Source organism: Barbus barbus, assembly GCF_936440315.1.
Source record: "Barbus barbus genome assembly, chromosome: 38".
In the NCBI taxonomy this organism is placed as follows: domain Eukaryota; kingdom Metazoa; phylum Chordata; class Actinopteri; order Cypriniformes; family Cyprinidae; genus Barbus; species Barbus barbus.
The window spans coordinates 7,118,992-7,135,574 of NC_136716.1; the positions used below are offsets into that span (position 1 = coordinate 7,118,992).

The 16,583-nt window shown below is 38.1% G+C and overlaps 1 protein-coding gene across 1 annotated transcript in view; it reads left to right on the forward strand.

Moving 5' to 3' along the window:
- LOC306858062 (retinoic acid receptor alpha-A) overlaps positions 1-16,583 on the forward strand; it is a 190,443-nt gene that overhangs the window by 104,978 nt on the left and 68,882 nt on the right. Inside the window, exon 2 of the mRNA XM_079398439.1 lies at positions 3,478-3,951. Coding sequence (XP_079254565.1) covers positions 3,804-3,951 — 148 coding nt within the window. The 5' untranslated portion in view covers positions 3,478-3,803. The remainder of the gene's footprint in view (positions 1-3,477; positions 3,952-16,583) is intronic.

The window sequence follows — 16,583 nt, forward strand, 5'->3', positions numbered from 1 at the left end:
AAAGCAAGCTACAAGGGCACGGTTGCTTCAGCAAATGTGTTTTTACCTCTCATTTGTGTTTTTAACACATAACAGTTTATGGTAGGTTTACTGTATTTTTTAAATGTGATAGAGCATTAACATTTTAGTGAAACTAACATTTAACTTAAAAATTGTTGCAATACATACAACAACAAACATAATAAAATGTTGCCTCGTGACACAGAAGTGTGTTGTTACTTGTAAACAGTAAGTGTTCTAGATTTTATATCTAGTAGATGATAGAAAAAAAATACCAGGCAAAAATACCAGGAACTCGCTAGTCACATTTTTCAGAAAATATAATAATATATTAGAAAAACTGTAAATACAACAGCATTTTCAAATATAAGGTTTGATATACATTTATAGTGAATTTGTACCATATGGAGTCTGTGTGAGTGGGTATCTGAAAGAAACAGACATGGTTTGCTCTTTCTTTATCTCTGTTTGCTTTCTTTTTGCTCTCTCCTCATTTTCACCTCACAGATTTCCTAAGATTTCATGTTAAGCAATATTTTCCGTTCAGCCAGCTGTGTCAACAGCCACGCCAACCCAGCATGTTTTAATACACACACATACAGCACACACACTCAATGTGGAGGGGTGGAGGGGTAAATATCAGAGAGCATTTGACACCCTGTACCTTGTCCTGTTAGTGTGCGTGTGTGATTACATTTCCTGCCTCTATCGCAAACATTGACCTTTTCAAATGAGTGCAATATGTGATCTGTGTGACAACACAAGGCTTCAGGTCAAAAGTGTCATTCAGTATACAGTGAGACAGGCAGAAGAAATCTGTTTTTGAAAGCCTGACTGACATTTCACTTTTTCAAGAAAGCCCTTGAAAGAATGATGAAGGACACAGAAAGAAAAATAAAGGCATAAATAGTCAAAGTGACCTACATAGTTGTGTGTGTGTGTGTTATAATAACACTGTTTATACTTGTTTAATTATTGTTGTTACATTTATATATAATGTCACTTCTTGGTTCCATTATTTATTTGCATTAAAATTAATATCTATGATTTTTGTGTTGAATTCATGATAATATTTCACAGTACAACTACAATTCAAATGTTTGACATTTACATTTAGCAGACACTTTTATCCAAAGCGACTTACATTGCATTCAAGTTACAGTTTTTACATTTTATCAGCTCTTGCTTTCCCTGGGAATCGAACCCATGACCTTGGCGTTGCTAGCGCCATGCTCTACTATTTGAGCTACAGGAAAGTTTGAAGTCTGTATTTTTTTATGTTTTTGAAAGAACTTTCCTTTGCTTTTCATGGCTGCATTTATTTAATCTCTAATTTCTATTTTAATATATCTTAATGTCATGTATTCCTGGCATGGCAAAGCTGAATTTTTTACATTTTTTTATTATTTGTAAGTATTAAGTACTATTATACTATTAATTACTATTATATCATATCATATCATATTATATTATATTATATTAATTAGTAAAGTTATAAGCATTAAATATTACTTAAATAAATAAATTAATTAATTCTACTGAGCAGTACTACTGATACAGGAGATAGTCATGCTGAAAGATTCTTATTAATATATAATGCTAAATGTTGTCCAGAGCTTCTAAATTCAGTCTGGTGTTGCTAAATTCAGTCCAGACCTTCTGTATCTGGTCCTGAGATGCTGAATGTTGTCTAGTGCTGCTGAATTTGGTTCAAAGCTGCAGAATTCCATGCGATACTGATCAATTCAGTCCACAGCTATTAATTTGGAATTGCTGAATCCAGTACTATTTACCTGAATAAGTTGAACAAGGCTCTCTTTTTGTGTATCAATACCAAGGTTGCCTCTAGACCACTAGTGATCCCACTGTGACCACGCACACATATCACAGATCATGTCGAGTGTATTTCTGCAGGTGCATGGGCGCTGGCATTTCAAGTAATTAAAGGTTGACCTTTCTAATAGAGGCACAAATCTCAAGGGGTCCTTCTCATCTGACAAGCCGAGTGCCTAGAGGGCGGTGTGTGTGTGTGTGTGTGTGTGTGTGTGGGTTGAAGATGTTGGCAGAGCATTGAGATTTTACACTGCCCTGTATTCACACTTCCTGTCTCATAGGCACTTTCAGTGATTGTAATTAAAAGCACAAACACACACAAATGCAGGAGTGCAGAAACATGTGTAATCTATATAAAAACACATGACTCATATTTGTTTATTTGATCTTAACTTCATGATATGCTGTGTGTCTAGGATTCTGGCTGAGTGCTAAACATAGCTCACAGTGTGTTGTGTGTGCACACTGCACAGACTGTGTCCTTGGCTCTGATCTGAAAGGCTTCAGCAATGCCCAAATGAATGAAATACAAGTTTGCATGTAACTGTGTATACATGTGGCGTGTGAGTGGGTTGTTCCCTGTAGACACAATTTGGACACTTTTACAGTCTCAAGGTCTGTCAGTGGTATTTTAATTACATTTCTGGCTTTTTCTGTGTTACATCATATCAACTTACATTAACAAGACATGCTGCCTTATGAATATAGCTTAATTATTTCTCATTCAAAAATACAGGACCAGGCTGTTATATAAATAACATGCATTAGCTTTTTTCACAGCATTTTCATTTAGTGCTTGTTTTCCAAAACTTGAGTTCCCTAATAAGGATTTGTAAGTAAATTAAATTAAGTAATATACATGTTAAATAAAAATGAATAAATAATTAAAATATAAAGATGTAAACACTCACACTTGTGTTGAATTTTATTTCAGTTAAAGTTTATTTCTAGTAACAAAAGTTTTTATGGTTTTGATTTTCATATACATATATCATAATTATATTGATTTTAGGTCAAAGGTGTTTGGCTGACAAAAAGTTTGGGTACTCCTTATTTAGAATAAAATTAAGAATCTTTACCTTTAATGTAATTACAAGTTTGTGGAGTTGTTTGACTAGTGGTATAACTGCATCCTTAACATAACACCACAGGTATATAACCTTATTTTTGTGTAATTGCAGATTAGTTCCCACGTAAAAAGACAAGCCTCTTAACAGCATATAAACATGTTTTCAGATTGATTAAAATATCTATGACAACACCTGGCCAACATAAAAAGAAGAACAGATGACTTGGTGTCCTTTGGACATGTTGTGTGTGTGAGGGTGAGATTGGCGTAAGCAGTCTTATGAAATGATGTGGTGTTCTGGAGAGAAATTATTTTTCTCATTGTGTCTGCAATACTCAGTGCTCTGACGGCATCACACACATTGATTTACACCATTTAATCAAAAGAGTAGGATTTATTTTAATTACAGAAGGGGTGTTTAATTTCTGTCAAGTTCTCATAGCGTTTATTAGGTCATATGTTTATTTTTGAGGATAGCGTTAAGGGATCTAAAAGTGCACCACTACTTTACTTTGTACAAAGGCATTCCATATTTTACTTGCAATTAATCTTACTCTCTCTTTTTCAACCTGTAGGAATTCTAACAGAAGAGGAAAGTGGAGCACATCACAAATGCTGACACTTGGATTCATTAAACGGAATCAAATCTTTTTGGAAATAAATTCAATAGGCCTGTGTGATATGGGAAACAGCCCCTACAGAAAACCCCCTGGCAGCAAAAGAGAGTCACTCGTTCATTCATCTGTCTAGACACACCCATTTTCTACCAGTGTCACACGGAATAAGCACATCCACTCTCTCTTCTGAACGCTCTTATGGGTAAATAATCCTCAGAAAGCATCTAATTTGAACGTCGTTTTGGATTCTTTCGTGTGATTGTGGGCGAACTCTAGTGGTAGCCATGTCTGGTAAGGGCAACCCCAGCCCACACCTCAATGGCTTCCAAATGGCCCACTATTCCTATTTCTTCACACCCATGCTCGGGGGGCTTTCTCCGCCCTCTCTGCCCACCCTACCCCTCAGTGGATACAGCACACCTTCACCAGCCAGTGAGTATAACATTAAATCCTGCTCAATGAATCGTGATTGATTGATTGATTGATTGATTGATTGATTGATTGATTGATTGATTGATTGATTGATTGATTGATTGATTGATTGATTGATTGATTGATTGATTTTAATGCATTGGGATTCCATTTTTTGTTGAGTGTAGAGATTAAGATACAACCCGAATTCCGGAAATGTTGGGATGTTTTTTTAAATTTGAATAAAATAAAAACTAAATTAATTTCAAATCACATGAGCCAATATTTTATTCACAATAGAACATAACAAATGTTTAAATTGAGAAATTTAAAAATTGTGTGCACAAAATGAGCTAATTTCAAATATGATGCCTGCTACATGTCTCAAAATAGTTGGAACGGGGGCATGTTTACCATGGTGTAACATCTCTTCTTTTCAAAACAGTTTGAAGACATCTGGCCATTCTGTTGTCAAGTCAAGTCACCTATTTATATAGCGCTTTTTACAATGTAAATTGTGTCAAAGCAACTGCACAATATCAAAAAAAGAAAATAGTGTGTCAATAATTATTATAATTATAATTATTAATCATTATTGAATTCAATGATGTCATCATCCAGCTCAGCTCAGTTTAAATAGTCTCAGTTCAGTTTAAATAGTGTCTTTGCAATCAGGTCGACGATATCGCTGGAAATGAAGTTGTAATATGTTATAATAGCATAAGTATGTGGTTTTGCATTGTCCTGCTGAAATACACAAGGCCTTCCCTGAAATAGATGTTGTCTGGAGGGGAGCATATGTTGCTCTAAAACCTTTATATACCTTTTAGCATTCATAGTGCCTTCCAAAACATGCAAGCTGCCCATACTGTATGCACTTATCAGAGATGCTGGCTTTTGAACTGAACACTGATAACACGCTGGAAGGTCTCCCTCCTCGTTTAGGACACAGCGTCCATGATTTCCAACAAGAATGTGAAATTTGGACTCATCTGACCATAGAACACTTTTCCACTTTGCAACAGTCCATTTTAAATGAGCCTTGGCCCACAGGATACGACTGCGCTTCTGGACCATATTCACATTTGGCTTCCATTTTGCATGATAGAGCTTTAGTTGGCATCTGCAGATGGCACGGCAGATTGTGTTTACCGACAGTGGATTCTGGAAGTATTCCTGGGCCCATTTAGTAATGTCAATGACAGAATCATGCCGATGAGTGATGCAGTGTCATCTGAGGGCCTGAAGACCATGAGCATCCAACAAAGGTCTTCGGCCTTGTCCCTTACGCACAAAGATTTCTCCAGTTTCTCTGAATCTTTTGATGATGTAATGCACTGTATATGATGAGATTTGCAAAAACCTTTGCAATTTGACATTGAGGAACATTGTTTTTAAAGTATTCCACAATATTTTTACGCACTCTTTCACAGATTGAAGAGCCTCTGCCAATCTTTACTTTTGAGAGACTCTGTCTCTCAAAGACATCCCTTTTATAGCATTTGGACTTGACCTTGGTCTGTCGTCTGTGATGGTTTGCATGTCTCTAGACTTAAGCACATTGTGTGTGCGTTGCAGAGGTTTGCATGACATTTACGTGAAACTGGGCTTTAACCACCAGTGGAAAGTTTAATTCATTATTAATTTTTTTAATTATGAAGAGGTCTCATCTACCCTCTTTACGATAGCTTTCTATATGCTCTTAAAAATAAAGGATCTGTATTGTCATCTGTGGTTCCATGAAGATACTGAAACAGCCATGGATGTTTTCATGATTACAATTGCACAAAATTCTCTTTATATTGGAAAGGGATTCTTAATAATATTCTTCACACTAAGAAAAAAATGGCTTCCTGAAAAATTCATTGCTGAGTCCTAAATGTTTTTTCAATGGCAGGGGTGGCCAATCCTGATCATGGAGATCTACCTTCCTGCAAAGTTAAGCTCCACTCTCTTAAATATAATGGCTCCAAAGGGGGGTGGGGTTCACAGCAATGCCATAGAAGAAACATTTTTGGTTCCACTTTCAGTGAGCATTTCTTAAAATAACTTTTTTTTTTCATTTATAATCTAAGGGTGTGTTAATACTTTGCAGGTTTGGTTTGATTAAACCTTGGTGTGCACGTTTTCAAGTGGTTGAAATGTGAAAATTAACCCATGTTTTGACGCTGCAAACACACAGAGTTGTGAATGTGAACAGGTGGATCGACAAGAAGATAATGCATTATAAAATTCTAAACAATTAAGATATACATTACATTTATAGTTTTATTTAATTAATGTAATAATTGTTAATTAATTGTAAATGAATATAATAATTGATACAACTCATCTATTTCATTAAAATATTAAAGATTTTTGTTTTGTGAAAACCTGTAAGTCATGCTTTTTACAGTCATTTTACAGTTTAATATGTTTCCATAGTCATTGCCCTACTACGCTCATATGATATTTTATTTGTGCAGGTCTTAAAAGATATCTTAAGTCTTACATTTGAGCTTAACGATCTTAAAAATACTGAGTTTAAGATTACTTAAGGGAGCTGTTTTTGTCCCTTAAATTTATCAAGGTGAAATAGTTACTAAGGACTTTGTAGCAACGCTTAAGGGAACACTTAGGGGGAATAATAATGACAGTCTTAAGGTTCCTTAAATTGACCCTTAGGATCTTTTTTGCAAGCCAAGTTTCACTAAGGGTTCCCTTCACCTTATTACTAAGGGATTTGTTAGCTTAAGGGCTTTCATGCAACCGGGCCCTGAGCCTTGATCGTGTAAGGATCCTTGCTGTCTATGGGAGGGTCTGAGATGTCTCAGAATGCATCAAAAATATTTTAATTTGTATTCCGAAGATGAACGAAGGTCTTACAGGTTTGTAACGACATGAGGGTGAGTAATTAATGATAGATTTAAAATTTTGGGGTGAACCATCCCTTTAATAATTACAGACAGGTTTGTTGGAGAAGGGCTGTATCTGAACTCTGCAAGAAGGTAGCTCTACAGGAGTGTACCCACTAGATTCTGCTGCTCTCAGTTGTTTGTTTGAAATGCTGTTGCAGAAAAAAAAGTGAACACACTGGATTTGCCTGAATATCTAGAGCCATGATTTGCAGGTAATGCTTCTTTTCAATATACCCATTGTAACTCTGCCCAGATATCCTATCTCATGTCATTGATTGGACTCTGGGTTAGCTGCATGGCGCCTGACTCCAGTTAGCGTTCTGAGACATCATTATGCTAAGGATTCACATTTTTTCACCCTGCACTGTAAATGTTTGCAGAGAGTGTGCAATAAAGACATAGCATTGTTTGTTTGTTACTTGTTTGTTACTGCTGCTGTGATCCAGACTCAAGCTGCTTTGAATGTTTGTGATGGTTAGTTGAAAACTGCAGGGTCAGAACTCGAGCTGGAATGATTTGAATGACGTGATATATTGAACGTCTGGAGGATGAACCTCGTACTGACGGCTCTTCAGAAGAAACAGAAGTGCGATACGAATCACTTCCTCTTTGAGGCAAAAGAGTGTGTATATGAGGCTTTCATGGCAAATTATGTTATGTGCTGTGTTTACCAAGTGAGGTGCTTCCTTCCCTTTCACAGAACAAACATTTCCTGGCTGTAAACAGCAGTTGGAGTGCAGGACACAACTTCTTCCTGTGCACACAGCTTTCTCTTTCACACATACAGTACATTAACTATCACTGTCATATCACTGTTTTTGATCTATTATTAACCATAACACTAATACATTTTTTTTTAGATATATTTATATATTTGCTTAAACTGCACATGAAATTAACTGTGATAGTTTCATATCTCTTCTAAGACTCCTTGGTATCTTTTTTCAGACTACATTATATTAAGTATATTTAACTACTATGTACTCAAGTCAAGTCACTATTATTTGTATAGCGATTTTAACAATGCAAATTGTGTCAAAGCAGCTTTACATCAGCTTGATATAAAGCTGGTGGCTTTATATCATCTTTACTGTATTTAGACGGGGAAATAGTTTGTAGAAATAGTGTCAATTAGCAGTTTAAATCTAGGCTAAAGCAGAGTCAGATTGTGCAAAGGACTCATCTGTTTCCTGTGGTCTTGTCCTGATGGCCGTCTAGGAGACAGGGTCTTCACTGGGGATCAGTCTCTGGGGATCATCTAGTTGTCCTGGTCTCCGCTGACGTTCAGGGCTGTAGAGGTCATCTCTAGGTGCTGATCCACCATCTGATCTGGATACGGACTGGATCCGGGTGGCTGCAGTGACCATCTGATCTGGATACAGTCTGGATCTGGGTGGCTACAGTGACCTCGGAATAAGAAAGAAACAGACTAATATTAGCAAGAGGTGACCTCAAATAGTCGACAATTCGATGCTTCGATAGGAGGAGCCTGATTCGACTCCCAATCTCAAAGTCAAATATTTGCGAGGTGTTATTATCATGCCATTTTGGCTATATGGGAGTGCTCAATGTCTGATTTCACATAGAACTACCGGTTTTCTCACAATAAGTTAATATACATTAATATACATCCCATTCATCCACCAACTCTCAGTGAACACCAGCTGGACATTTGCTGTCTAATCGGAGAAGAGATGCTCTAAATGGTGTCTTTCACTGTTCACTTTAATGTTCACTTCTTAATTCATAGTTCATTGTGCATACAGTATCACTTACTGATTATGATATTTTATTTGTTATGGGGCCAAATGTTGGTGCTACAGTAATGTGCAGGTTTTTGTTGACGCCATGGACCATATTAAGGGGTGCTGGCAGATCAAGGTTTGTTCTTGGTTTGATCTGCCATAGTTCATGGGAATGTGTTTATGTTTTTTTGAATGGTATCTGGGAGGGTGGGGGGTGGTTTAATGGTAGACCCAACTGGTTTTATTTTCAAACTTGTACTTTGTCTGATTATGCAGTAATTCTGTTTGATACCTATGACTGACCTTCATATTCTGAGTTGTAATATTAATGGGCTAAATGGCCCTCACAAACGTACAGGTTTTCTGGATTTTTTGCGAAGAAGAAAGATTGATATAGAGTTAGTTCAAGAATCCCATTTGAAAGAGGAGGATATACGGAGGTGTAATAATAAGTTTTATGAAGTGGTATCTCACTCATTTTCGGATACTAAAACCAAGGGTGTCCTAATATTGATTCTCTATTTTAGAGAAAGGTTGTGATACAAATGGTAGAATTACACATATAAAATCAATAGTGGAGAATATGAATATTGTATTTATCTCAGTTTATGCCCCTTGTACTCCTGACCCTACTTTTTTCTCTGTTTTGTCAACCTATCTCTTGAAGTTTTCAGATTTTGAAATTGTATTGGGTGCAGATACGAATTCTGTAATGTCGCATATCTTAGATAGATCTGGACCAAAGGAATCACACTCTCAAGCTTTGTGTTCTGACAAACTTCGGCAATGTGTAACCTCATCCTCGTTGGTGGATAGTTGGCGTTTATTAAACCCTTCTCATAAGTCTTTCAATTTCTTTTCTGCTACTCATAAATCCTATTCGCGAATTGACTATATTTTAATTTCTACTTCTTTATCTTCAGCTGTTCGTGATGCCAATATCTGTTCCTTATCTTTGTCGGATCATGATGGAAGTTTGTGCAGATTATCTTTGATCCCTCGGCCATCTCGTGTCACTAAATTGTTACAGGATGAAAACTTTTGCAGTCAATTCAGAAATAAATTTGCTGAGTTTATTGAAATTAACCAAGGTTCAGTGGATGATCCTCGAGCACTTTGGAATGCAGTTAAAGGATTTATAAATGAATAACTCAATTTTATATGCCTCTTTCCTTCAGAAAAAACGCCACAAAAAGATAGTTGAACTGGAATCACAGCTCCAGAATCTGACTAGAGATAATCAGCGTTGTTTCTCAGACAATACACTCAGTAAAATCATGGCGGTTAGGTCTGAACTCAATTCATTACTGAGATGCAGGGCAGAATTCCTGATTCAAAGATCCAGGCAGAATTACTATTTTCAATGGAGTAGACCAAGCCACCTTTTAGCCCTAAGATTACGCAACAATGAAAAGTTTGCTAATATTTTAGCTGTGAAATCCCAATCTGTGTTCATTATGACAGACCCAAAAAGATATTAATATCGCTTTTCACTCTTTTTACTCTAACCTCTATACTTCTTCCGCTGATGGTGACCCTGACTCTTTTGCATCTTTTCTGTCCAACTTTGATTTACCTAGGCTGTCAGATTCAGATTTGGAATACCTGGCTGAACCGATCACTCTTCAGGAGCTGGAATCAGCAATTCGTTCAATGAACAAGGGGAAATCCCCAGGCATAGATGGCATTCCAATCGAATTGTATACTACTTTTTGGTCGGATTTAGGCCCCTCATGTTAGATATGATAAATTTTTCAGCTACTCAAGACTCATTTCACCCATCTATTAATTTAGCTGTTATTTCTCTCTTGTTAAAAAAAGATAAAGATCTGACTTCCTGTTCTAGTTACCGGACATTCTCTTTGATAGGGACTGATGTTAAATTATATGCAAAAGTACTATCTCGTGGTCTAGAGAAATTTATGAACAGGCTAGTTCATCATGACTAAACAGGATTCATTAAATCTCGCTCAGCTTCGGATAACTTACGCAGGTTATATCATATTATTAATTCAAAGAATAGTTTGTCCTCTCCTTGCGCAATATTATCTCGAGATGCGATGAAAGCTTTCGATCAGCTACAATGGAACTATTTATGGGTGGTTCTACAACATCTGGGTCTAGGATCGAGTTTCATAAATATGATAAAAGTTCTGTATGCCAATCCAGCAGCCACTGTTCCCACAAGTGCTGTTCGCTCTGACCCATTCTTTATACATCGAGGTACTCATCAGGGTTACCCGCTGTCTCCTCTGTTATTTGCCCTATCCTTGGAACCCTTAGCTCAAGCGGTTCGACAATCTGAAACTATTTCTTCCATAAATATACGGAATACTCATCATCATTTCTTTATTTGCTGATGATATCTTATTGTTTTTAGAGACAATAAGATATCACATTCTATTCAATAAGATATCACATTCTATTCCTCATGTGCTGAATTTATTTGACCATTTTGGATCTCTCTCAGGGTTTAAAATTTATTGGAGTAAGTCATGTTTACTTCAATTCTAAAATTTATTCCATGTCCCTTTCTATATCTATTCCATTGGTTGAAAACTTTAAGTACTTGGGAGAGATGTTTTTCCTTCCCTGCAGGAAATCGTCTCAAAAAACTATAATGGTATTCTAGCCAAAGTATCCTCAGATTTGGAAAATTGGTCTCGTCTTCTTACTTCTTTTCATGCCCGTTTATCAGTGATTAAAATTAATGTTCTCACACGTATCAATTTCTTTTCTTCCATGATTCCTTTCGCTCCACTGGTTGGCTACTGGAACAAACTAGATGCATGTGTTTCACGGTATATATATGGGATGGGAAACGTCCTCTTATTAAACTGACTACCTTACAATGATGTAGATTACATGGAGGTCGTTCTTTCCCTAATTTTAGACTGTACGCTTAAGCCTTTTCCCTCTGCCCTTTATAAGTTTGGTTCGATCCTGACGCTTCTGTGTCTTGGAGAGCAATTGAGGAATCTATTGTTTATCTGTATAAATTGATGCATCTTTTTTTTCGGGAGTTCCGCTTAGGCAGTGTAAATCTCAGTTTGGTCCCATTGTAACCCATCTCCTCTCCACATGGAGGGATGTTGAAAGACGTTCACAACTAGTTACAAAATGGCATAGGCATTCGCCTATTTTCCACAATAATAACCTTTTGTCAGCCAGTACTCCATTTCATTGTCCGCAATGGACTCATAGTAAAGTAAACACTCTGGGAGATATATATGATGATAGTGGTTTAAAATCCTTCCAGAATCTTACAACTCAATATAATCTGCCAGGCACCTCCTTTTTTATGTATTTGCGCATTAGATCGGCCCTGCGGGCATATAGGGTGCCTTGGAACTCTCAACTGCTTGTTCACCCTTTGCGCAAACTAATCCTTCCTTCTGAGGAATCTCCCTCCTCTGCTTCAGTCATCTATCTCTTTCTTCTTGAGCATTCATACAAACCTTTATCTATTACAACTGTTTAGGCAAAGGATCTTAATGAGGATGTGCATGTTTTATTTTCCGATCAGGTATGGGGTATGTTTAAATTGTCTTCTAAAAACCCTAATCACCAAATGATTCATTGGAAATTGGTGCATAGAGTTTACTTGACTCCAATGAAACGTTTTTATATGAATCTGTCATCTTCTCCTAAGTGTAATCTCTGCTCCCAAAGAGGTTTAGGCACATTTTTGCTTTTTTTTTGGGAGTGCCCCTCTCTCTCACCTTTTTGGACTCAGCTCTCTCTGGACCTATCATATTTGTTGGGTACTGAGATATGAGATATTGACTCTGCGCCATTTTTTCATGAATGACTTTTGGGACTTCACCTTGTCCATCCAACAAAGATCTTTACTGTCTTTACAAAGAGCTTTTTAGCTGCTCTCACAGCAGCAAAAAAATGCTGGTCAACTGTTGGAATCCTCCTCACACAATGGACAGACGAACCGGGACTGTGTATTTGTTGAACATTATCTCGATGGAACTCTCTACTTCTCGTATACATGGATCTAACGTGAAAACTGTTAATTCATGGCATTCAGCTTTGAATGTTGTCTTCTTTTCTAAAATCTTTGTAAAAAATATGTTATTGTTATTTGTTTATCTATTAATATTAATTAATATATGTTTTATTACTATTATATATTTTATTTTATTTATTTATTTATTTATTTATTTTTTAAGTCTACCAGGGGGTGAGATGGGTTGGGGTGGGTTCTAAATTTGAACAGCTGCTTTTTGTTTTGTACTACTGTTCCACAGAATAAAATTCAATAAAAAGTTGTTAATAAAAATAAAAAAAACGAAGCTACACAGAGCTACAATCGCAAACCTCTCAGCAGCACTGCAGACAGGAACCGGTAGTGACAGTGACCAGTGACTAGCATGAGCAGACGTGGTGGCCATCTTGGCAGAGGACTCAGGCATGGAGGCCATCTTGACGTGAGCAGGCCTTGGAGTAGCAGGCATGACGTGAGCAGGTTCTGGCTTGGCAGACGTGACATGAACAGGCCCTGGAGTAGCAGGCATGATGTGAGCAGGCTCTGGCTTGGCAGACGTGACATGAACAGGCCCTGGAGTAGCAGGCATGATGTGAGCAGGCTCTGGCTTGGCAGGCTTGACGTGAGAAAGGCCTTGGAGTAGCAGGCATGACGTGAGCAGACTCTGGCTTGGAAGGCAAGACGTGAGCAGGCCTTGGAGGAGCAGGCATGACGTGAGCAGGTCCTGGAGTAGCAGGCATGACGTGAGCACGCCCTGGAGTAGCAGTCATGATGTGAGCAGGCTTTGGCATAGCAGGCATGACGTGAGCAGGCCTTGGAGTAGCAGGCATGACGTGAGCAGACTCTGGCTTGGAAGGCAAGACGTGAGCAGGCCTTGGAGTAGCATGCATGATGTGAGCAGACTCTGACTTGGAAGGCAAGACATGAGCAGGCCTTGGAGGAGCAGGCATGACGTGAGCAGGTCCTGGAGTAGCAGGCATGACGTGAGCAGACTCTGGCTTGGAAGGCAAGACGTGAGCAGGCCTTGGAGGAGCAGGCATGACGTGAGCAGGTCCTGGAGTAGCAGGCATGACGTGAGCAGGCCCTGGAGTAGCAGTCATGATGTGAGCAGGCTTTGGCGTAGCAGGCATGACATGAGCAGGCCCTGGAGTAGCAGGCATGACGTGAGCAGGCCCTGGAGTAGCAGGCATGACCTAAGCAGGCCTTGGAGTAGCAGGAATGACATGAGCAGGCTTTGGCATAGCAGGCATGACGTGAACAAATCCTGACATGACGGTCGGGATGTGAAAATCCTCTGGTGCAGAGGGTACAGCACAATTGCGGGGCTCCTCATCCACAACTCCCACAGTAAAAGGTGAACCAGCCAGCAACAAAGCAAAGTCAATATATCTTTCCAGTAACCAAAAAATCTTATCCCCTTGCAGTCTTGAACGAAAGGGTGCATTTAAACCCACCCGAAAATTGTCCTTAAGCGCCACGTCATTAAAAGCCACAAGATGACACAAACCACAAAAGTCCTCCACATAGTCCTCTATAGCCCTGTTACCTTGACGAAGGCAGAGGAGGCGTGAAACTGCTGGGTTCATGGTAGCGGTCGTGTATTCTGTAACAAAAGTCCACTGAGGCGAGCGTAGTGATGAACCCAAGTGCAGCTTTTATTTACAACAAAGTCAAAACATAATCCAAAAAGACTTTACTTGACTTGAACAGACTTGACTTAGCATAAACAAACTAGACTCACAGACAGCAGTTTATAACATCATTCAATACACGACAAGAGAAAATGGCAACAACAGGGCTACTTATAGCAAACAATAAGGGTCACATGACACAAACCAACCAATGGGAAACAGAACTGAGAACCACATGACAGGACACTAGGTGCGTTCGACTTCATGCAGCACTTCGCAGACTGATCGGCGGCTGACTTGAAGCAGTGCATGCCGGTTAGAAAATTTGTCCGGCCTGATGCCGACGCTACGTCACTGTCACGGGTGGCATCAATGTACCGTGAGAGTGTTTCAAGAACAGCTGGCTCACTCAGCCGGCGCAGTTTCTCCAGAGCGACTGCAGGAGCCCTGATGACAACACAGCTGTTTCACGATTGGCCAAATTCACCACATGACAACAATGACATGTGTTTCTAACGTCTTCAAATCCAATACAGCTCACAAATCTGTTTTTAGAACAGTAAAAGCTTTTTTACTGTAGTCGCAATGTTATATTGAGCCATGTTTATCATAAAACACTGATGAAAGCATATATACCCCCACTTTATTAGTATTTAAAGTTTACGTTGGATTTTATTCTTGAGCAGATGGCGCTGTATTAAGCAGTATATAAAAAGTGTTTCTGTTGCTCACGAAAACATTTCTGAAACGTCTGTGTATTTGACAAATATTGCATTTTATTCACTTCATCTGTGATAGAGTATGCAAACACCGTGCGAGTGTCACTAACGGGAGCAGAAAGTGTCCCGCTTGACATATCCGTTTTCAACTCTGCCCCTGACTGCAAGCGGCTACGCTCATTGAACGCCGCCTGTAGCCGTGTTTCAAGTCGAACGCACCTACAAACCAATGAGGAACAAGACACATGACTTGGACAACAGATCATGACACATACACAAGGCAGAAATACATGAAGGCATGACACTAACAGCATGAATCAAATTACAAAAGAAAAGACACGAAAACCAGAAACAAAACCCAAACCCCACATTACAGCACCTCAAAAACTGAAAACTCAAGCTTAGATCATTGAGGCCTATAATCCCTTCCAAAATACAAGTTAACAAAAAAGACAGAATTCAAGATTTGGTCATAATAGACATAGCATAATGAGAGATTTACTATCCACTTTTTTAAAAGGCTGGTTATTTTTGACTGGGAACACCAAATTATATAAATGATTTTCAGCACAACACAAGCGATAAATGCAGTTTAACTATTGAAGCTTGTTTAGTTTCAAAGTACCTCAACATTTTTATGTTGTAATATAAAACTGTGGCAAAAAGTGTGTTATTTGCTGTTTTTGGTTGGAATGTTCTATGTGTCAATATTGGTGTGTAAATGGCAAGGTGGATGTGGTGAAAGTGGTCACCTTAAGGTATGTGTGTGTTTGTGTTAGTGGAGCAGGTGGTTTTGCTCAGTCTTGGTGGTCCCTGTTGAGAGGGGGTCCATGTGTGTGGGTGGTTGAAACCAGACTAAACGTGAAAGGGAACTCTAACAGACAGTCACGATAGTTTATTAATATTGAAAAACTCATAGCTGTCACAGCAGCTGCAATGTGTTTGCGTGTTTGTTTTGTTCAATTAATTCACATTACTCATATTTCACTCATATTTCATTTAATCCACATACACACTCCTCTTTGAGCATTGCATAAGGTTTGCGAGACCCTGTCCCTTGTCCAAAAGTCTCAATGATCAATATTGCATGTGTGTTATGTGGTGGTCTTCTGAAATGAGACGGCAAAGTCTCATTTATTCAAATTCATGTCCCAGTTCCATATGATGTTTACATATTTTCCGGATTACAGGCATGTGGATCAGAAGAAAAAGCAACTACCAATAATATGTAGGCTACTTATTTATTTGTGCTTTGAATTATTTTATTCCATAAATTTGTGTCTGCACACCCATTTCACACAACTTTATGTCAGTGTAGTTTACTATGGGAAAAGATCCTGATCAGTTCATGTTTGTGTTTGATTTGGATCAGTGTAAAAATGATTGAGGTAATTTACAGTGTGTTACCCAACTACTTTATAGTGCAATAAACAATTAACTCAGCTATATTAACAGTTTTATGATGTTATAAAGAGGTCTGCTTAAATAACAAGTCAGGGTCAGGTCTTTCTCTTGCCTAATACATTAACAATTAAAGAGGTTGTTAACTAACTTTAAATTTATTTTAAAATTACCCATTTCAAAATAGTAATTTTTTAATAATATTGGTGTATTATGGCGTGTATGGAATTTTTTTTTTTTTCTAGTAGTGTTAGTATTTTAAT